General features: G+C 31.9%; 1 protein-coding gene and 1 long non-coding RNA gene across 2 annotated transcripts; one reads left to right on the forward strand and one right to left on the reverse strand.

Annotated features, from left to right (window-relative positions):
* The first annotated feature begins 1,701 nt into the window (after positions 1-1,701).
* On the forward strand, positions 1,702-23,930 carry LOC116768588 (protein dissatisfaction). The gene is made up of 11 exons (XM_061524597.1): positions 1,702-1,762; positions 2,032-2,112; positions 7,718-7,798; positions 8,086-8,247; positions 19,758-19,912; positions 20,478-20,651; positions 20,977-21,087; positions 21,795-22,034; positions 22,496-22,583; positions 23,136-23,241; positions 23,744-23,930. The coding sequence occupies exons 1-11, from the start codon at positions 1,702-1,704 to the stop codon at positions 23,928-23,930; spliced, it is 1,446 nt and encodes a 481-aa protein (XP_061380581.1).
* LOC133319961 (uncharacterized) lies at positions 13,004-14,121 on the reverse strand. Its single transcript, XR_009753426.1, has 2 exons — positions 13,934-14,121; positions 13,004-13,136 (listed from the first exon to the last, which is right to left on the reverse strand). It is a non-coding gene; the product is annotated as an uncharacterized LOC133319961 (long non-coding RNA).
* Positions 23,931-24,087: the final 157 nt, after the last annotated feature.

A 24,087-nucleotide genomic window follows, 5' to 3' on the forward strand; every position in this document is an offset into this window, starting at 1 on the left:
AATTAACGCCCAATTAAGTTATTATATTGGAATTAAACGCCTGATTCGATCTATAGGTACATTTCCACACTGACCCCTCAAATTAAGGTCTTCATAGGACGCTGTTAAACTCCTAACACGTGCCAGTGATTATTCTAGAATAAACGTCGCTTCTATAAAAACATTACATGTGATTTATAATGATAATAGAGTTGACAATACCAGCGTGTGTGTGGTATTAGTGTTAAGTTAGTTTAAATAAACAATAGAAACTCATTTTTTAACAATAAGTTAGAAGGAAAACTTATAGTTTTACTATTAAATTTAAAAATTGATTTAAATTAATGCTTTTCACTGTAGTTTTTTAAGTTTTGTAAGAATAAATCGTCTTAAAAAAGTATCTTAATTATATTGTCGAATGATAATATTAAAATGTAGTTGGTCCAAATACTTGCAAGTAAAATAATAAGTGTATTATCGTGACAAATACAATAGCTACACTGATTTTCTTATTCCTCTTTTACGCATGTTACTTATGTAAGCAGGTTTTACTTTTAGATTATATAATATTTTTCTTGTTTGATCATTTCATATTTTTGAAAATAAAAGTTTTCTGTTATATAAACAAGATAAAAATACATGCACTTTTTTTACATTCATTTGTTTATTTCCTCGCTTTCTTATAGAATAAATTTCTAGCACATAGAGTTTCCAAGAAATGTCTAAAATCATGATCATGTCATTTGCAAACTTGGTTACTGCAATTCTTGCTTTTTATGCAAAATATTCCTATATTATACAAATTAAAGTGACATAACACGTAAAAATACAAAATAGGATTTGTTTACATATAAGAAAAGAGTGTAGAGTCTGAAGAGAAATTTATTTCAAACGAATACGTAAATGAAAATTCTATTTTCAAAAATGCATATTTATTACTTGATATAATTATAACAAAAAAATTTAATTTATGGTTCCTGTGAACTGTAATTGCATTATATATATATATTTAAGTTTTTACATCTAACTCTGATTTATCCCTGTAGTAATCTGTTGAATGTTAAGCATATTTTTGTTAGACGTAACATCCGAATCGTCCCATCGCATTTCCACGCGAACGAATCCCGGTAAATCGATTATTGTTAGTTAAATGTAAACAAGGTCACTTATCCGACTGGACGTGTGTTAGTCTGATATATTATCTAAACGATCTTGCGGTTACGGACAGCAAAATAGTAATAAGCCGTAAGTCTACGTCTCACGTGGCATTTTCGCTTCGTAGCTCGTTTCCAATTCAAAAGCTGTACGATCCGCCCCCTATATAAAAGGCACCCCGCCATTGGTCGCATACACCGCCCAGCCAATTAAGGTTCTGTTCTCACCCCTGGATCTTACTTGACATTTTAATGTTTACTGCCCTGTCCTACGACTGAAATAAACTTCATTCTCGACACAAAAAAAAGACGTTCCAAGCAAAACTGAGACGCATTTCTTTTACGTATACTTTTTGTCTTTTTGTTGCTGGTACAGTAATTTATTTTACTGTCTCAAGCTATTAAATGTTTGATATAATGCTAGTATAAAAAATTACATACAATATATTGTGTGAAATAAATGTAAAACATAACAAATTTTTTATATCAATATTATATACGTTAACATGTAACATAGATTGCTAGCCGTTGATACTGTGACAATGTAGCCTGTGGACCGAGACACAAGATGGGATCGCAGCCATCCCTGTCGCACCAGCCTCATCACTGTATTTCCATCCCTCTCGGGGGTGGGACTGGATGTAATCAGGGGATGATGTGACTCGCGATCTCCGCAGCGGCTTCAAAGATCACAATTATCAGACCAGTCTGTCGAAAGCCGCGAATGAGTGGCGAAGTCATAATAAAAAAGTCACCTTAACCTAAGTATATGTTTTATTGAACAGTGTTTTAACTATCGCTATTAAGTGTTCTGTTATGATATTTTTTTTAATAAAATTTGATTTAGATTCCGTTTAAAATGTGCAAGAGTTAAATGTGGTTTTTGTTTTCCTGGAAGTGAATAGTTCAACCGTCGAGCTGTCGGCCTTTTGGGAAAAGCATAGGGTTACGGCTGCGGCCTTTCGTAGGATGGGAACAGGTAGGTTACAATTGAGAAAAAAAATCTATTTAATTTAAAAACTGTTTCAGTTATTTTAATTATAAGTATATTTTTTGTTATATCGTGTTCTTCCCGCTTACTTTTCAAGTTAATATTTATTGAAATTTTTAGTTGACCTCAATTAATATAAATATATAACGCCAGTTTATTATCAGTGGGAGTAGAAACATTTTTGTCTTTCTATTAACACAAAACTTAACTTTTATATTTAAAACTTAACTTTTATATTTAAGAAACTAAATAATTCAAGATAACATTAGAGATCGGGTAGCAAAATATTAATCTCAATAAAATTATCGAAGACAAAACAGAAATGAACATTGTTAAGATAATTCAATTAATAATTAACCTGTGTTAAATTTAAGTTTAACTTCTTGTGTAGTTAGTTCTATATATAGACATAACAAAATTAACAACAAAGTAAGATCATTGAGACGCAACAAATCTTCATCCCCGAATATAAGTTAGGGAGGAACCCAAAACTTGGTGAATTTACGCTCATGCAAATCTGTACAGAAGTACAGTGTGATCAGAATTTGAACTGGTAAATTAAGCAATATATTCTTTGGAAGTCAAACTTGCTTTTAAATTCAGTTAATAATATTTTATAAACATTAAAGAAGACAGAATTAAAAAGTTATTAATAAGTATTACCTACAAATGCTTTATAAGTACTAAATATTTAATTATGTTGTTATCTTTTGTATTGGTAAAAACTTCTATAAGTTGTTAAATTTTATTATTTCTTCGTTAAAAGCAATATTGTCTTTACACCCTGTATATAAGATATAAGTTCAAGTACAAATATTCCCTAAATTGTAGAGTCATTCAATGTCCCACATCTTAAAGTTGGGTAAATCAACACAGACAATTGTGTGTCCGGATCACACTACAGATTTTGTAGCACTTGATTTTAATTTAAAGGAATTTTATAAATAATTTGTGGTTATGATACTTTGACACGAAATTTCCATTAAAGAGAATGAACAATTTCAAAATTGTCAACTATAAAATCGACTACTATGTTAATTTAAATTTAAGACAACCTTCATTTTATCAGAATCAAGTAAAATTATTATTTTATTTTATTAAATAAAAAATATATTCTATAAACCTCGTCCTACGCTTCCGTCGGTAAATTATTACCACTTTTTAAGAACCATAGCTATTTTTGGTCGCAGTGACTGTGTGGAGAAGCACTTGTAATTGAAATTATTTTCAATCAAGACTATTGTATTATAAAATACAATAGATAAACTTTCTATCATCTTTAATCCTATCTCACTGTTGTTTTCTTCGTATGTCTTTGTATCCAGGCAAGTAATACTTGTAGGAATTGAGCGACGGTATCTCTTGTCATCAAGTGGCTTCTTTTCTACTTAATTATATATCTCCCAATGTTGTATAAGCAATTAAAATATAGTATTTTGGTAACAAAATATCTATTAGAGGTCTGTTTATAAGTTCGTATATTCAAACGCTTTCAATACAAAGTGTAAGTATTTTTCATAACTTTTATTTGATACGTCAATTAAGGAGTAGTGGTTTAGTGATGGTAACTAATTAGTGATCACAAAGCACTTATGTGTCAGATACTTTTAAATCTTTTATAATCTGACAAGAGTTGTGTCTGATGTGAAATTATTTGAGTGAGAGTTTCATTTATTGGGACTTGCTATGATTTTTTCAAAGCTATCATTATGACAAAAAATTTCTTGGGAGAAGCAACGAGATATAGGATTAAAATTTTTGAAAAGCAATTATTTAGAACCTGCAGTAAAACCACAAGGTCATAGTTATGTAAATTACATCAGTAAAGATACTCCAAGTCTGCCTCACCACCTACATTACACTTTCAATTTCCCACTCAGTAATTGCGAAGATTTATCAATTAAAAAAAAATTTACGCTTGGTATATGGCACGACAATGCCTACTTAGACTAATCATACTGTGTGTTTAGTCTAAATTGGCTTCGGCGAACACTGAAAACAGAGACTTTCATGTTAAAATATCATTTAAACTTCGAATATTCTCGCACAGTAGAAATGGAGGTTATTAAACGAGAAACGGAAAACGCTTCGCATGTAGTGCGACACTGCAAACATGTGCTAAGCATATAGTAGGTAATTATTTAAAATTTTAATTCTGAATTCTGAATTCTGAATTTAAAATTTTAATTCAAAGTCTTAATTCTGAAGAACAGAAGATAACAAAATAGGGACAATACCAATGAATTTGTGGCGAATTACAGAGTGTGTCATTTCACACGACTATCGTATTTTGTCGAGTATTATGTGGAGTTCGATGCACAGGGCCTTACGCATCGCTGCATTAACACATACGACCCCTCGCTTCACGTTTATGTATATATAAATTCAGATTATCGTATATTAGGACTCCATAATCAATTCAAGATCACTAATATTCTAGTTTTAACTTTTTATAAATGTGTTGTAACTTTTTCTGATGAATAATAACGTTAACTTTCAATACCCTTAGAATAAGTCGGCATTTTTGAACTATAATCAGACAGTATTCAGTGTTTTAAAAATATGTGTAACTATTTTGAAACTATTACGTGCAAACATTTACGAATGATAAACGTTTTAGTGTCCGTTTTTAGTTTTTTACTTATACTAAAACCCTAAAATATATAAAACAATGTCTCAAACATAATTATAAAAAAAAAACGATTAGATAACAACACAAGTTGTGAAAATTTATTAATTTTTTTATAATTTCTTTTCTTGGCATTAAACATATTTTATTGTAGGATTTGCTCACATTGAAAATATCCTCTAAACAAAGTGCTTATTTTATGTAAGTGAAACTGTTGTAGTATGAATTTAAAACAAATAACTTTAGTACTGGAGGGAAGCCGAGGAATAAGTTTTATAGTTTGCTTAGGTGTTCGTATTGCTTGTACTATTTTAAAACATATTCATTCTTCCCCTGACTTTATACCTTAGATAATAGATTTGCTGGAAAATATGTTACATATTGTTTAAGATTGTAATTACTGAGACATACAAACAAAAGTTCCAACAATATTTTTCTGTCTAAATGTGATATTGAACATGTAAAGCATAATGAGATCTAAGACTTTCGCGAGTTTTATTCATTTAAATCAAACTAATATATTTCTAATACACTACGCGAATTTTATTTGTTTAACTTCAATGTGTTCACATCTCGTCTGCCCGTGATCACGGTTGCTGAAAAGTAACCGAAACGTCGGGATTATGTAGTTATAAAATAATAAAATTCGCGTAGTATATCCGAAATATATTAGTTTCATTTAAATGGAAACCATGTTTTTTATGGTACATCGATATATAAAGAAAGGTTGGAACTTTTAATTATTTTATGATAATGTAAATTGGTACATTGTTCGATATGCAAGATCGGTTTTTTTTATATTTATATTAAAGAAACAAAAACGTCGAAGTAAAAAAATCAATAATAAAAAAATAATGTCCCCTTACACAGTAACAAACTACCTATATAAATAAACTGTTTAATTCTATTTTAATCAAATAAATATTACTTGTATGAATTTTCATTTTGTTTTAAAAAGCTATATACATAGGTATGCTTTCATAGTATCAATTTCACTCCACAGTATTCGCAACAAAGTCGCAAGTACTATCTAAAATTATTTTACATCTAAGCAGATATGTTTATAAGATTAAATAATTAATGTCAATTTATTATATAGATTTTTTTTAAAGAAAGTTTTGTAACGATTTGATATATATAAATGTGTTATATTATATAACCTTAAAGTGTTAAATTGAGATGCTAACTATATAAAGAAACAAACAATATATACTTATATAATTTTATTTGAATATAATTAATTAATTAATTTGAATATACACTTAATACCACTTCGATCAATTTAAACATTTAAAAAGATAATTACGACACTTCACGGCTTCTCTTGAAGGCCTAAAAGACGAACGGCAAAGTCGTTTAAGTCCATTTCAGTAAAAAATAAAAGAAGCTCTCCTTGAAAAGGATTCTCCGCATTATAAGGATGTCTATTACACCGTTTGTGTATAATTATAATAAATTCTCATCCATAAATCAACATTATGGTATTCTTAATTAGTGAAAAAAATGTTTACATTTAATATAATTCGATTTTTTTATTTAAATTGTAATAATTTTTTTTAAACAAAGAAATCGGTGATAATCACGCTATGCGTAGTCCGTAATTCTGTTTCCCCTTTCAACGTTACGGTGTAACGATATCTATTGTAAGCTTTAAGGAAAAGGGCCGCTGAAGGGGGAAGGTTTCAGTGAACGCAACAAAAACACCACGTTATTAGCGAGATTGGTGTAATCTGACTAATCTATTTTGGTTAAGGGAAGACTGAATCACGCTTAAAGGTTTCAGGCGTTTAGGAAACAATGATCATGTACAAACGAACATAAAAAAAGGAATTGCGATAACTGTGTCGCAGAAATAGTGAAATTATGTCCATACATTTATATTAAAATAACGTGAGTTATGTTATATTTTAGTTTATTTTGGATCCTTTTTATTTATTTATAAACAATAAAAAATATGTTGGAAGTCGATGAGGAAATTTTTTTGTTTTGAAAGGCTTATTTTTTTGTAAGGCTTTTTTAGGGTATTTGCTACTCCTATTATATTAACTGCATGTATTTATTTACCTTTACTATTCATAGTTTCTATTTTATAAATATTTCTGTTTAATTATATGGTCATTATGTTTTTCGTTAGCAATATGAAAAAAATGTAGAGCTATTAAATTGCTGTTACCTCATTTTTATTATAATTTTGCCATTTACGATTTCAAAAATTTGAATCTTTAAATATATTTTTTTTATTTTCACTTATTAACAACGACACTGTATTTTCAATATTTTGTTTTTTTTTTTTTTAAATTTTCATTCATTTATTTCATTTTAATTTATTTTGTTATTTAGGAACATTTCTTAAGAGAATAATTTTAACATTTGTCATACCTAACCTTGTCATACCTACCTTGTCCATTTTGGATTTAAGAATTAATAGTTGTTCAAATATAACGATTTTCATTCTATTTATTTTTTGTAAATATTTGCTAGCCTCTTATTCAGTTCGGAGCAAACAATATACAACCTTAATCGAGGCGATTTGATGGAAGAAAGATTTTGATGTTAAACTATCATGAGGAATATCCTTGTTTCTTAATCTCAAACAAATGCTTGCAATGTTATTTGGCTCAGGCTGCAATGAAGGTGATCAGTTAGGAAGTTTTCTTTTAATGTTATGTGAAAGCTCTGTTCAGCCGCGAAAGGGCTACTATCTCATTATTCTTATGGCTATCGCATATTAGGACTTAACTATTTTTCGCCATTAAATCTCTCCCTTTTTTAGATAAAAAACCTCCAGAGGAAAGCATCAAGCTTTTTAAAATATAGGATAAGCTGTCAAAAATAAATGTCTTTTCTCCACCCGTCACATAGACTGGAAAATGGAAAAATATATAGAAATAGGAAAAAAATATTAGCGTTTATTTTCAATAATAGTTTAATTAGCACTACCTAAATATTATATAACGTTTACAGGGGATAGGTTACTGGACATACCATGTAACGTGTGCGGTGACAGAAGCTCTGGAAAACATTATGGCATTTACAGTTGTGATGGTAAGAATTCCTATACACCATTTTACATTCAACCTCAGTCTGAAGTACCTTCTATAAATGGTTCTGAATTTAAACTCGATAAAGTTAACTCTCACCATTGAATCTTGGCTAGCCTTAGTCTTATCAGCCTTAGTCTTGGCTAGCCTTGTTCCAACAATATTTCTATCTAAATACAAAATCACTTAAGTCTTTTGATGGCCTGATTGAGATATGATTTTGTCGACATATCACATTTTTTACATTTATAATAATAGAGTAATAACGTTTATTGTTTAACATGTCGGCAGGTTGTTCAGGATTCTTCAAGCGGTCTATCCACAGGAACCGTGTGTACACTTGCAAGGCTGGTGGTGAGATGAAAGGTCGTTGTCCAGTCGACAAGACTCATAGGAACCAGTGCCGAGCCTGTAGACTCGCTAAATGCTTTCAGGCTAACATGAACAAAGATGGTGAGTTTCAACTCGGAAATTAACATAATGTATGTTATTTTATTTTATTTCATATGTATGTATGTATATCGCTAATACATATTAAAATAACTTTTTCAAATTATTAGAAACATTTTGGATTTTTCGATTTATTCTTATTTAGTTCTTACTCTCTAACATCAAGTCAAAGTAACGTAATAAACAATTAAACTGGTATTTAAAAACAAATCTTCTTAAGACTTTCCAAATAATTTTTCGTTTCAGACGTATTTTATTAAAAACTATAGATGTTGTTTTAATCCTTGTTTTAACATTTGGTTTATGTTAAAAAGTTTTAGTATATGAAAGGTTAAAATGTTATATAAATTTAATACAATAATTCTTCTCCAGCTTCTCCATACACTTCATAACGTCTCACGTTCATTATTTCATGATAACTCAATAATCTTGGTATAAGCACGGTATACGATTACTTTCGCAATATCGGCCAAGAATATCAATTTCATTATGAACCTAAGTTGTCAGCAAGTAATATTCTTCCTAATCAAAATATTTTGTCTGTTACGTTATGTGAGTAACTTAATGTTGGTCTTAGTTACTTGGGATTTATTTTAAGCTACCTAGCAAGTCTCGAATGTTGTCGACCGCTTAGATTTCCGAAATATTCAAGAACGGGAGTCAAATATCTCAGTCTCAATAACAATTCTTAATTTAAATATTATAGTTTTTCTGGTCACTGTCTTAATTCATCTATCTCATGTTCTTTTATCCTATTTTGGATCACGCAGATTAATGTAATTTTAGTATTGGAAATGTAAGAAATCTACCAATTTAAGAAAATTTAAGTGTTAGTAAAAAATCATAGAGCTATATTAATATGATATTGTTTTTGCTTTACACGTCCTTATGTGTTCTATTACCTTCTAAGTATAATTTGACGGGCCGGGATTGCATTAGCAATAGGACTTACTTAATATATATTTCAATAAAATGTTTGTATAACATTCTATTTGAAAATAGTTCTCTATCACGTACACCCGTTATTGATTCGGTAGCCAGTTCACATTACAATAGCGAATCCCATTACAACAGTACGTGGTCGTTCTATCACGATCGCAGCAGGTTGTTTTGTACAGCGACAGTGCGAGCCACGAGAAATAAAACTACCGTCCGATGTCCAGCCGGCTCTATTTTCACGTGCGACCCAATCTGTCATTCATTTATACGGATGTGTTCAATATAGTGTGCCGTTATTGTCACCTTTATTTATTGTTAACGCGAACGCTCCATTACATCACAAATTTCATATAAGGAATAGTTATTTTTAGTATAAGATAAAATATCTGTATTAAAATGATTAACGCTTAATATGATTTGTTTCTGAGAATTTTAAGATTGTAAGTATATAAGTATTTAATATTATAATAACTATATGTTTATTATCAGTTAATGTTGCCATATAAATAGCAATCTTAAGGAAATGTTGGTGGAAGAGTTAAATCTCGATATTAATTTTGTTTAAATATTCAAAAGATCAAATAGAACTATTATATACATTAAAATTATTATATAAAATGTTAAATAATTTATTTTATTAACAATATTACGTAAGCTAATATAATAATATGATTTAAAGTAAATCTAAATCTCTGTAATTAAGGGAAATTTCGGGCGAATTGAATATTCATACGGCACCATGTCGGTCGCAAGTCGGGCGACGTCTCTTGTCGCGAAGCTTTTGAGTACTCTATGTTAATAACATACTTAAACCAGGGCTGCCAACATATTCTATATATGACAAGCAACATTACCAACATAACACAACTCTATATAAAAATAATTTTAAAAGATATAAGTTAGGTATAATTAGAGAGATTCAAAATCGTCATTAAAATATGATGTATTTTTTCTTTATCGTTACATTTATTATCTCTTTTACACCGGCATATAAGATATACAATATGTATGATAAATTATTATATGTTATACCATAGTTATATTAGGTAATTTTACTATAGCAACCCTGTTCACATAGTATATCCAGTTTAAAGCAGGTGCGGTCTTACCGCAGGTGGTTCTAAATTATTCGCAGCATCACTTTGTGCCGCGACCCGGATTACCCTTATATGTTTACTCCTTTGTAATTATACGCCCTCACGAAACTTGCACGCCGCAGACGATCACGCTACATATTACACGAGTTCACGATAATCCTCTATAGGTTAATATTTTAATGATATAATATATATTTATAAATTAAATAATTGCATCCCCAGAATTGTGATGTAATGAATTAATACAGTCAATTGATATCCGAGAATCGTTAATTGAAATATAAACCGACAAAGCTGAAGGGGAAAAAATGCTTAGAAGTACAATAAAGTTCATTGTTCACAATCAAAAAGCGAAATCAGAAGTAGCTAAAGTCTGGAAACAAGTAAGAAGTTATATATTATTCATCTGCCACTTCGACTAGGTCGCTTTAAAGCCGCAACCACAGAATATGAAATGAGATATATCGTTTATTATGGCAACATTTAATAAAAAAAAAAGAAATTTAATAAAAAAAATTAATATTCAATGATCCATAGATTTATTAAAAATTATTTCATTTTTAAATCGTTTTTAATCGTCTGTTTTACGATGTCAATAGATTAAAATATTTGAAACCATACGAATATCGTATCTAAAAGCAAAGCTGTGTGAAATTGGACTTTGTACGGGTACGTAGTCCAATCAACTAACTTCAATATTCAAAATCAAACAAGTAGGAAATCAACTATAGTCAAACGAAAATCGACAATGTCCGGATGTTTTCGTCGCTTGCCAATATTCCGTATGAAATATACGAGTTTTAATAGTTTTTTTTTTAAGGCAAACAAATTATATCGTATAGAATGTTATTTTTATAATTCTAAACAATTTTAATGTTTTTTTTTATTACTTCAGATAGTTATGTAATTTGGGTACTAATTGGGTATTATGTATGTAGGTACCTATTGAGTACGTGATTGCTGATAAACCTCTTGAGAAGCTTATATCTATAGTAATACAGTAGTTTTTTTTGTTGTAAATCATGTTTCATATAATATGTACATAAACATCGACTGTTCATGGATAATATGTTCAGTCGTAGATGAGTGACACAAATTAACGGCAAGAGAGCGTAATGAAATATATTACGTAAAAATTCTTTTCGCGGGCATACCAATTTAAAGGTTAAAACGTGAAAACTAGATTATATAATTAATATCACGTAATAATAAAATTCAAAAAGTCCATGTTTATAATAATAGGCAATAATCTATACGAAATTTACACGACCGCCGTATCGTGGGATCAAATAATCGTAATCCTCAATTTAACTTCACGGAATTAATTTTAAATCGATAAGGTCGCGGAGGCTTCTTGTCGAGTTGCTGGAACTTTTATAATATTTACGACTTTAAAAGGGTTAAAAAAAATCTCTTTTTAATTCAATTGTTGCCTCTGATCAGACTTATGTTAGTACCACAACTTCAATTGATTCTCATTCAAATTATAATTTCGTACCAGCATATATTAAAGTTAAATGAAATAATAGCAGTAATATATAAGATTACCATTAACTATCATTAGTATTGCCATACGTAAAAATAAACATTTCAATTGTATACAGCATTGGCTTTCATCGTTGGTGTTTTCTGAAATAATAAATGATAACTTTTAATTTAAAAGAAAGAGCCAGTTGATGTTTCTGTTGTTGTAAAATGGAACTATTAGTTATGATGATCCATGATATATTTAACAGAAATTGTTTCAAAGAAGTGTCACAGACGCGACGGCGGGCGATCGCGCCGCCCGCGCCATCCGACAAGGGGCAAACTTTTCAATTACCGCTATGTCGTGTTACCCCGCAGCGGGTTAAATTAATTCTCTCCACTTCACAAAAAGATTCACCTTCCCCGAGCCTCCCTGAATCGAAGTCCGTTTAACGAATTTTCCCCCGATATTTTCCGGCTCCCGCCCGTAACATACTGACGTTTCACAATATTTATTTTTAATTTAACGGTCCTCAGGCTTGATTCGAAATCTACGTGCTTACCTTTTAGAAGTACTTTTTAAAAAGAATATTACACTTAAATTGACATCCGAACTCAGCTCGAAGTACATCACAGTCTCTTTTGTTAATTCTCATTCTTTTTATTCAACTAACTTACCTTGATTTCAAATGGTTCTGTTTTAGATCTCTCTCATTTACACATGTTTAATTAAAATAGCAACTATATTTAAATTTCGAACATAGTATTGTTGAATAATCTCAGTTTAACATAAATAAAGAAAATCTATTAACTCACTTCATAAAACAATTTGCAGGTCGTTATCCTAACATAATACGTTTATAATGAATGTAAATTTGTTAATTTTGGATTCTGTTACATTAATCTTAGCGGTCCCTTAAATTTATTGCTCGTTTTGGTAAAAACATTGCGTGTTACGCCCATCGGGAGTGTAACGAATTGTTTTGATCGCTCAGGAGCTAGGATCCTAACACGTGTTCAACACCTATGACCACTTCGAGGGTTCGCTAAGCGAGGGGACCATAACACTATTGTAAAATTAGTTATGCTTGTATAGATTAAATTATAGATTCATTACTATGACGTTACTCTATTTTTAATAGCAGAAATAAACAATTATTTACGTTGCATTGTATTATATGATACTTTACATTTTATTATGTTATGTAAAACATTTGTAATATTCAGATGATAGTGTTGAATAAAAAAATAAATCATAAATTGATAAACATTTATCAAACGTGCCCACTTGAGAGTTCCGAATATGTGGAGCATTGAAACTATAAGAGGAGCGAAATCCGGGTCGGTGGGATCCGATTATGCGATTTCCCAGCTCTCCTCACAGACCATCTGAAATATACAGCCAATATTTTGACGTTAAGTTATTCAACCCTACCCACGACGTATGAAATTAATATCGTGTCCGTGCGTGAACAAATTATTGCACCGTCATTGTAAATATAAAATGCTATAATGAGATAAATCATCCCATCTGGTTTTGATATACGTAATGTATTTTTTTGGTATTACTTTACGCGATAGTTAATTAATTTCTCCTTTGCTGTGGGGGGTTAATAGCATTACAGATGAGTAGATTTGTTGAGGTTTAGTCTTAATTGGTTTTTGGTATTAATGATAATTAGCTGTAAAATTCAATATAATGCTCCGATAAAGATTATTTATGCGTCAAATGTGATTGAAATTAATTTAATTGTGAACTCTAGTAGAAATGAAGATGCAAATGATTTTTTATTTATTATTAAAATATTGAATAGGCATTATTCAAAAGCGCTTATATTTGCAAACTTTTGCACGTTGTAGCTTAAAACGAAGTTATCGGCGAAATAGGAAGGATGCACGAAACTTGTATCGGAAAGAGGCTTCGACGAGGAATGTTCGGAAACCGCTAGCGGTTATTGCGTCAAAAAGATGGAAAACTTTGCTATATTTTTTCCTTTATCAAACGCTTACTTTAATTCTTTTATAATTTAATAGAACTTATCTTTTATTTTATGAATCTTTTTAATTTAAACATTGCCCAAATATATGTATTTCTGACGTCGTAATTGTAGGTGTCCTCGTGTATAATCATGAAATGTTTTGAAGTGTCTAATATTATCGATATAAAATGTTTAAATTAAACTTACGTCATTCACAAAAACCTGCGAAGGTTGAAGTAAAAAGCTGGATATTTTTCATATTCATGTCTGTGCACTCGAAAATATTCCGGAGAACTGTTCTCAATGGCGATTTAAGCGACTGTATCCTTTAAAGGTGTATTTCGTAAGGAGTAATTTCGTTCGCAGGTGTATGTAGCCGTGAGATCGGGCCCACCTGTCGGCCCCCTCTGCCTCTTCGCTGCCCTCCGCCCTCTCTGGCTCGTTAATGATGATGTGCTCAGCCAGCAGACTATTTCACTTCTGAATACATCTTTCTCACTTTTAAGCTTACATCCCACTCGCACCCAGGTGATCATTATACCTCTGTCCCTTTCCATCAGGTTCGCCTGGTCGCATCCAGCTAGTCAATTCGGCAAACGCGTATCTACTCTGTGTAGGAAATGTAATGGAACAAATGTGGCTAGAATTAACGTCAGAACGAATGTCGGGACACGGGGTCGTTCTCTCAGCGGATATTTTCCACGCGATGCACATTTATGGAGCCGTAATATCGTATCTGACGATTATACTGTTTATATTGAAATCAACCGAATCAAATTACGAGTTTGTTTTAATTATTTTAATATATATTTTTTATTAATGTCATTTAATTTCTAAGCTATCGTTATTATTTATGATAGAATTATATAAATTTAAGCGAAACGTAACATTTAAATGTAAATATCACAATATTCTTGGCAAAATAGCAATGGTCGCTGCAATAGGTAACATTTCATCAAGTCATGCCCTCTGAATAACATGGCCTGGTTTGATATTTTACTTACAAGGGAGACATGATCGCTTTATTCCTGTTAAGTATTATAACGAAGATGTCTTCACAAATCTTAGTTTTGTTTATTTATTAAAAATTAACATTAATTTCTATACATTCTGTCGTTTAGTTAATAATAAGTCTACTATATTTCTATAACTGAACATTTACAATCGGGATACAAATAGAATTGTACTTAAAATAATGTCAATTAAAAGTTCACATATAGAAAATGCCTGCCGATGTTATGTGACAAGGGATTGTATTTTAAAAGACACAAAAATGTATGCTTCTGTAATGTTTGTAATATAAAACTTGATTACATTTTGTAATTACATAAAACAGTTTCTAGAATTTCGTCTTAGTACGGTCAATAAACCTTTTGACCATTCACCAATTCGGCTTCGTGAAGCTTTCATAGGCCAGGAGGCGAACTCGGATTATTGGGTCATTTATCACACCCTGCCGACGTGGAGGAACGCCCGACCAAGACTTCCACGTATCATAATCGGTGCTCAAGTCGATAATAGGATATCGATAAAAATATTAATTTCAAACACTAATATTATCGATCTACCCCATAACTTAAACTATGTTATGCAATATCCGGTTTATGTTATATTTATTTAAGATTGCATAAAATTTACATTTTGCAATAATCTCACATCATACTAATTTGTGAGTTAGTAATATTTAAAAAGTATAGTATTCTTTGAAAGGTTTGAAATATATTTAAATCGTCCCCAAACAATCCAAGATATAATTAATGTATTACAATTTTCGTTTCTTTGGTGAGTATCAGGCAGGAGCTCGATATAAATGTTTGCAAAACATCGATAAGCTTGTTCCATCACTATGCTATCGACCGCAGAACTCCATTTCCGAGCGGCTGAGTCTAAGATACATAGTTACACCACCTTCCTCCCACTTGAATCTGGAGTGGGTCCTACATACGCTTTGTACATCTGTGCACTGATCTAAGTCCATAAAGGAAGAATTGAAGAGAGCTTACTTACATAACTATTGTATACATAAGGATATTTATTACAATACTTATTTATAGATGCACCTACAACTTTAAGCAAAGCTTGTACCAATCGATATCTGTTCACATACCTACTCGTAAATATATTTTGACTTTCTTTTTTTATGTATGTTTTGGCTTCATGCATGTTGGAATTTTGGAATGTTTTTTTTCCAACGTTTTCATTATTTAACAAATTATATAATAATGTCGAAGTCGTGGTGGCCTGGAGGTTAAAAGGCCCGCCTCTCATACGTGAGGGCGCGGTTTCGAAACCTGGCAAGTACCAATGTGATCTTTTCCGAGTCATATGTACTTTCTAAGAGTATTTAGACACCACTAGCTGGAACAGGCTACAGCAAGCCTTGGGGTCTAAATAGCCCCAAAAAAGTGCTGGTGCAGAAGGCAAGGGGAAACCACTGCAACTATCTTCCCATGAAAGTCATCCCACGACGAGTCTGCAAAGACTCTTGCGACGATGAAGAAGAATAATAATGTTGAATACTGTGTGGAGAAAAACGAAGCGTTTGTCTTATATAATAATGGCAATTTTATACGATACGAGTTATTTTCTGACCAGCACCTATAACAATATAAAAAATACATAAATAATATAATGTAAGTAACTAGTAGTAACTCAGTATATAGTAACTTCTTTACATAAATAATGTAAGGGAGTTACTATGTGAATGTATTATGTATTGAAATATGCAGTGTGTTGTACTAATCGTATGGTTTACTTAGTTAATGGCGTCATGAAGCAACTTGAATAGAATAAATAAAAAGAGTAAAATCTCTTTCAAAAGCAGTATTTTTAATTATATAATCTATTTGAGTTATAAGCTTCACTGTTAAAATCTATCATCAACTTATTGAATTTGATCGTTTTTCAACACGATTAAATCTCACTACAATCTCTATATCATACAAATTATGACATAACGTCATGAGCATATAGTAAAAATTTTAAAGAAAAATAAAAGCAAAAATTTTAGAAAGTAATTCTAATTTATATTTGGCCTTTACGTCACTCCTATACATAGGTATTTCTAATTTTTATCATCCCGTTCAACGCATTATTGTGAAAACGTTGTTTGCCGACTAATTTGAAACAATTTAGAGCATTAATAAGAAGTCCGAACCAAGTGATTTTACCCTATACTTAAGACAGCATATGCTTGACTAACAGCGAATAGCTTTGATGCTAAATATACAAAGATATGACCAACAGTAGGCTATATAGGGTTGATCTATTGACAACGTGCCTGCACTTGTACACCGTGCAAGCAACACATGATATGGTAATTTTTATTTCATTTATTGTGGCGAGGACTTACCTTTGATGCACATATTGAATGATGGCATAAAAATAACTCGCCCAAGATGTTGGAATAAGAATGACGTCATACAGACGACCTTCGGCGTCACCCAAACTGATCCTGATTACAAGTTATCAGTTAACTCGGTTGAATACCTTCTTCAAAGCTTTTTTTTGCATTCGAAGTCCACATTATTGGGTTTAGAGTTTAAACTGATATGAATGATTTTTTAGTTATTTTCAACAAGCTCTTTCATTTGATACCAATATTGTGGAAGCGCATTAAAGACATTCAGTCCGTTTTCCACGGAAACCATGATGAATTCGGAATGATGACAAAAAATTTATTGAATTATATAAACTAGACTTGTACACAGCATTTCAAGTCACTCGGTTAAAAATATCTGCTTCAATATAAAGTGGCAAGTTTTCATCCGAGCATTGAAGAATTTTGACACCTCGTATTCAATAAATACATAAAATTAACGTGGACGATGTACGAAAATATTCACATTGTCTGTTAAAACTAAACACAAATAAAAAAAATGTTCCGCAATAGTAAAAAGGGACAATAGTAATTAACTTTTAAAAACACAGGGCTTAGCCCGTGGGCAAAACAAAATGTAGCAGAGTGTAATTTTTGTAACAGCCGTACCTTTTGGAAAAATATCGCTTGTTTGCTTTCAATTCGTTAGAATACGGGGCTTGGCTGATAGATGTTTGAAGTTAAATCTCCCTTTAAACGTTTCAAATGTGATTCCAAAAGCGCCTCCGCAAAGAAGTTTACACGATTTGGGATACTGTTAAGAGTATTTTATGATACTGTACGATAAATGTATAAGATATAATTTTTTTCATAATTACTATTCAAATTCAATAAACACTATTTTCTTGACTTTCATATAGAAATGACAAATACAAATCATACTACTTTGTCTACGATGTTGGTTTTGTTAAGTCTGGATATTTTGTGAGCAAATACAATTGAAAAACCGATATCAATCAATAATATTTCAAAATAGTTTTTTTTTTTAATACATTAATAATTTCCGAAAGGAACTTAATTTAAAATTTCCAACACATAATTAAAATCTCGCTTATCCGCGTCACACTGTAACTAAGCCCCTTGGCTTGAATATCCCTTTAGATACAATGAACAATGCAATATAGACTATATTTGTATAAAATAGAGTTCATTTTATAATATAAAAGTAGGGAAGGGTAGGGAAGAAGCCGAGAAAAAAGCACGTGTTCTATTTGGGATTACATTCGCCCTATAAACAAAGGTTAACATTTGCTACACTTGCGTGTATTTGTTTCGATCGGCTAACACATTTACAATAACTTTAGTTCTACTTTTGTTTTTGACATAACTTGGTCTTTAAACTATTATTGAAAATAACTTTTTATTACATTAATATTATATTATATTATATACATTAAATCTCTAAACCAATATCAAAAACACCAAAGCAATATACACAAAGAACATCCGTATTAATTTTTATTTCAATTATTTAACCTTAAATAGTATTCAATTAATTTTTGCCAGTGATCTATTATAGTTGCGTCTCAGCTTATAGGTTTCTTAGCAAAATCCTATCCAGCCTTAATATCAGTCCAGTGCGGTACAAGATTCCACTGGATAAATCTTAAGTGATTACATAAAAATCGAGAAATGCCTATATGAATTATGATAAGCAAATTCTCATCTCAAACTCGAATCCATATCATTACTAGTGCGGACAATGTCCATTACTACTAAAATTTTCACTTTAAGCCGGCGCGGCGTAGCGCGGGAACTAACGTATGGACATAGCATGTGCGGGCACAATAGCCACATTCCCATAGACTCAGGCCTGGTAAGCTGATTGCGTGACGTCATTACTCCAGCCCCGATGCACAATGATCCACTATTTAACTATTAATGGCGTCTTTGATCTGCGCTAATCTCGTTTGAATTGAACTATAAAACATTCGAATGTGCTGGCTTATTTATATACGAGTAGTTTTTTAACTGTAGACACAATGTTATGAATATTGATGTCGCTGTGAGCGGATCCTATCACATCGGATAGATTACCGGCGTCATGATCCTGGCTTACTGGGGATCGGTGATCGGCTGCGTATAAGCGGTTCGCTGTCTATAATCCGCCATGTTTAACAACGCGAAGTTACCTGCAGTCGATGAGTTTTAACACTCCAATTTAAATGTATATATTATTTTATAAAAAGGTTATATATAAATCATCATATAAAAACTTGTTGGTGGAGTAAAATGTGTTTGTAGGCTGATGAACTATGGTGTGACAAACAAGTGAAAATAAAATGTACGTCTTAGGTTTAATTAAGAACAACTGAGCAATGATTAAGTTGCAGTCATAACTACTTATTTTGAATTTCTCTCAAATGTATTAATTATATACCTACTTTGTTTCATCGACTAGACCTAGAGAAATATAAATACATATGTATTTATCGTAGGCGCCTACATATGCCCGATCGTGTATAAAAACCAAGAATCCGTGTTAAAGGGGTTAATGATTATTATCAAATAAATGCACATTAATTATGTAATATAAAAGACTTAATCTAAGAGGTGGTGCTTAACTCTTAAGATTTTTTCTCATTATTTTTGTTACCTTGTATATAACCTGAGTAACGTCGATAAAAACGTGTAAATGATTATTTGTATTAGCTGTTCAACACGAGCGGGGTCCTCGGAAGCCGAAGCCCCACCCGAGTGTCCTGGGGTCACTGCCGCCCCCGCATGCCCACACTCACAAGCCCCACGCTCTCAAACTGTCGCCTCCATCGCCCTACACACCTATACCACAGCCCTTCAATTTCCAGGTTCGTAAATTATTAATCTATATTTTAGACTTAGAATTACAATTAGATTTGTAGATAGAACTAACGTTTAATGACCAACATAGTGTATGTTCTGTCAACTATAATTCATTTTATTACTTATCTGCATTCGAAAACTAATCTATTTTTTATAAAGGCTTGGTGTAGTTGACTTTACTACCCAGTAGTTTACCTACTAGACAAACTGTGACGATTATTGTGAAAAAAAAAAACAAAAAGTACCATTATGAGACTTTCGCGAGTTTTATTCATTGAAATGAAACTAATATTTTTCGGATATACTGACGTTTCGACATTCACATCTCGTCTGCCAGTAATCACGGCTGCTGAAAAGTAACCGGAACGTCGGGAGAATGTAGTTTTAACAAAAAATAAAGCACGCGTAGTATATCCGAAAAATATTAGTTTCATTTAAAAAGTATCATTATTAAAAACTATACTTCGTTTTATTTAAAATATATAATACGTATTTTTTTGATCCACCAATAATTACATTTGGTGTTGTGGTTAATTAAGCGAATACATGAGCAAATATTGGTATCTCCAGTTTAGTATAAATGGCATCACTGACTCGGCGCCTCTAAGTACTGCATCATCAGCTGGATCCAGCGGTGCTGGTGGTGCTGGTGCAGTGAGTCCTCTGCCTCTCATCACGGAACCGTTCATAGCACCTCCTCCTCCTGGGCTTTTGCATATGCTCATGTCCAGTGATAAATGTCAAGTATGCTCTCAATACTCTTAACTAATCAATATCTTCTAAAATATATCACAATTTAAACTATAATCTAACAATAGGTAAATAAGGTTAAAAATAACTAAACGGAAACCGTAAACGGATTTAGATTCTAACGAATAATTAATTTATGAATGTTAATGAAATCACTCGCGGTTTTAACGAGAATTGTACTAGAAAACTAAGACACTAAGTTTTCATGGTCCAATGAAAATAATGACACAGACTAATATATATTCTAAAGCTCGTTAATCGTGCAGTATGGAAATCTTTATTATTTTTTGTTACGATACTAATGCTTTAATTTTCTCAGGAATTAATATGGAGTGCGAAACAATTGCAACTACAAGGCGACCCTTCTCTGTTACGACCTCCGCCGAATGCTTTCGGAGCACCCCTAGCGCCTACTTGGGAGTTGTTACAGGTTTATAAAAATATTTAACTCAACAAACAATCATATATACATCGTTTAAGGGAGTTTTGTTAACCAATACCAAATAGGTCAACGGAATAAGTCAACGAATTGTGATATTTTTTTCATTCAACATGAATATTTTTTGTGAGTTTGTTTCACAAAAACGGTGTATTTGGATTACTAACTAAAATGTGCCATATTAGGTATCAATGTCACAGTAGGTATTGACTAGGGTAGGTGCCTTTTTGACTGAAGGGCGGGCTCCGAGTGTCTATTGGGCGGTCGAAGGGTGACTTTTCGCTTTTACTTGACTTACCCCGCCTACTAGTCGCGGCTCTATGTTGACTTTGTTACGCCTACAACAATAAACATATAAAACTTCATTTAAACAGCGATTTTATTTCACTTTAACGCATAAAACTACGCGTGACCTCAACTAAAACTAATGACTACAACTGCTCAACTTTTCAAGTTATCCCGATACTAGTTGTATAAACATATTAAACACAAAATTGATATCCGCTTTCCTGAACTCAACGCGTTATTAAGTAAAGGTTCATTGATTCTCATCAGTTTAGCCTAGAATGAGATGAATTTCTCGAAACTGCATATTTATATCACACAGATAATAATCAAGTCCCAGTATTACGAATTTACAATAGATATATATTATAAGACTATTATTGTTAAAGAAGGTATAATGTCATGTCTATTAGGAAACAAGCGCGCGTCTTCTATTCATGGCAGTGCGGTGGGTGAGATGTTTGGCTCCATTCCAAGCCTTGGCGGCATCAGATCAGGCGGTGTTACTGCGTGCTGCTTGGAAGGATCTGTTCGTGCTGCATCTCGCACAGTGGTCCGCACCATGGGACCTCGCGCCCCTACTGGCGGCCCCAGCTGCCAGAGCTAGACTGCCCTCTGACCCCTTGGTCGATCTAGAAATTAACACTCTACAGGTATAACTTATTAGATCTTCTGCTTTATTCAATCGATTGCAATCAGCTAACAAGCCTATTAGGGCAAGTTTAGTATAGAAACCGTCATTTTTAAAATGAAGGAAACGTTCAACTAAACGAAAAATTTAACAATAACCGGAGGCAGAATTTGAACTTGTCACTTCCGACACATTAACATCTCATTCGCCTTGCTAATTAAGTTTGTCTCGAAGCTGTGAATTAAATAATCTATTGGTGTACATATTTGGATTTTTCATATCGGGATGGAAGTTCCAGTAGTTATACAATAAGTTTCCAGATAAAATTCTATACCTAATGTACATTAAGTACTTAAAACAATATAAACCAAATATTACAGACATAAAAAGCGGTTCCCACAATTTTATAAGACCAAATTACTTGAATTTATATACTTGACTCTTGAGTACCTCGTGTATACAGTGTGGATCTTTATTTTACAGGAAATTCTTTGTAGATTCCGACAAATTGCTCCCGACGGCAGTGAGTGCGGCTGTATGAAAGCTATTGTTCTTTTTTCACCGGGTAAGAGTTATTGATAATTGTAGGTATAACATACAGAATCGACTGCGTAAATCACGCTCTTTGCAATTGCAACAGAAAAAAGTGTGAACAATCCTTACCTTTTTACTTTATGCTCGTTGTGATATTACGACATTTACTTAAAAGACAGTGTTCGACGTGTAAATAACGAATTGTAATTAAATATATTACGTAATTACTTTGCGTATGTAAATATTATGAAATGTGAATAATGACATTTTCACCAAAATATTTAATATGCCGTATCCCTATTTAGATTTCGGTGTACCTACTGTATTTCCTTATGTACCCAAACAAAAGATACTTCTTTTTAGCATCTGATACACTACTAAGAATTATAAGATTTTTTTCTGTAAGCTTAACTTGATTGTTATAAAGACATTTTCATCCAATTAAAAGCAATATAAGTATGTATGTATGAGGTGAAAAAAAGTTGTCTGCTCTTAAGTCTTAAGCAATCGCATCATATTTCATTAAATCTAAGGGGCACCTAATTTTGTTGTTAACTTGTTTTTTTATTTAGTACTTTTGTATACTCAGACACGCCCGGTCTAAGCGAAACACAGCCGGTGGAGATGCTCCAAGATCAGGCTCAGTGTATTCTGGCCGACTACGTAAGGACGAGATACACTCGTCAGCCTACCAGGTATAAAATTCTGAAGTTTTTTACAAAAAAACATTGAAAGTATTCAAATCTATATTTTATCACATCGACATATTATATATATATGCACATCGTACATACATATCTACACTGTGTAATTTGTGTAATGACATACATATTTATATACGCATGGCAATTGTTGGAGATTAACATTTCAAAAGTAGAATCTTTTAATTTTTTTTGTAGATAAATTACATTCAGAAGAATAAGTTATATATAATTTCTTATATTAGAAACGTTGAACGTTGAAATTGAGTTTTTAATTTTGTTGTCACTGAAAACGATCTTGAGGGCACAAATCTAAAAGACTTACATAAATTAAGCAATCAACTTAGATTTTTAATGACGTTTGAATCTGACTTTATTCGAAATATTTTTGATGTACCTATATCTAAGGTGTGAAATTAGAATCAATATATGCCCATATTAACACCGATCTTTTTCATTTTTCTGCTTATCTACAAAAATTAATTCGTGATCCTAGATTCGGCCGACTCCTTCTTCTACTGCCATCTCTACGCGCTGTCAGAGCTCGTTCTATAGAGTCACTTCTGTTTCGGGAGACGGTTGGCGACGTGTCCGTGGCCACTCTGCTTCATGATATGTACCGCATGCAGCCAGCGCCCACGCCTGTACCAGCCTTCCAACCACCAAACTGTTCTTCGCCTTAACTTTATTGATAATTGTGTTCTTTGTAAAGTTTTAATGTATATTTGTTTCGAAGTCTCTTATATTTCTTATTATTTTATTAATTATGGTGTTGTAACGTCTAGTCACTTTTATTGCATTTTTTTTCTAGTCATACTACATATAACTCGTTTAGAAAAG

The sequence above is a fragment of the Danaus plexippus genome, chromosome 4 (assembly GCF_018135715.1).
Source record: "Danaus plexippus chromosome 4, MEX_DaPlex, whole genome shotgun sequence".
In the NCBI taxonomy this organism is placed as follows: Eukaryota; Metazoa; Arthropoda; class Insecta; order Lepidoptera; family Nymphalidae; genus Danaus; species Danaus plexippus.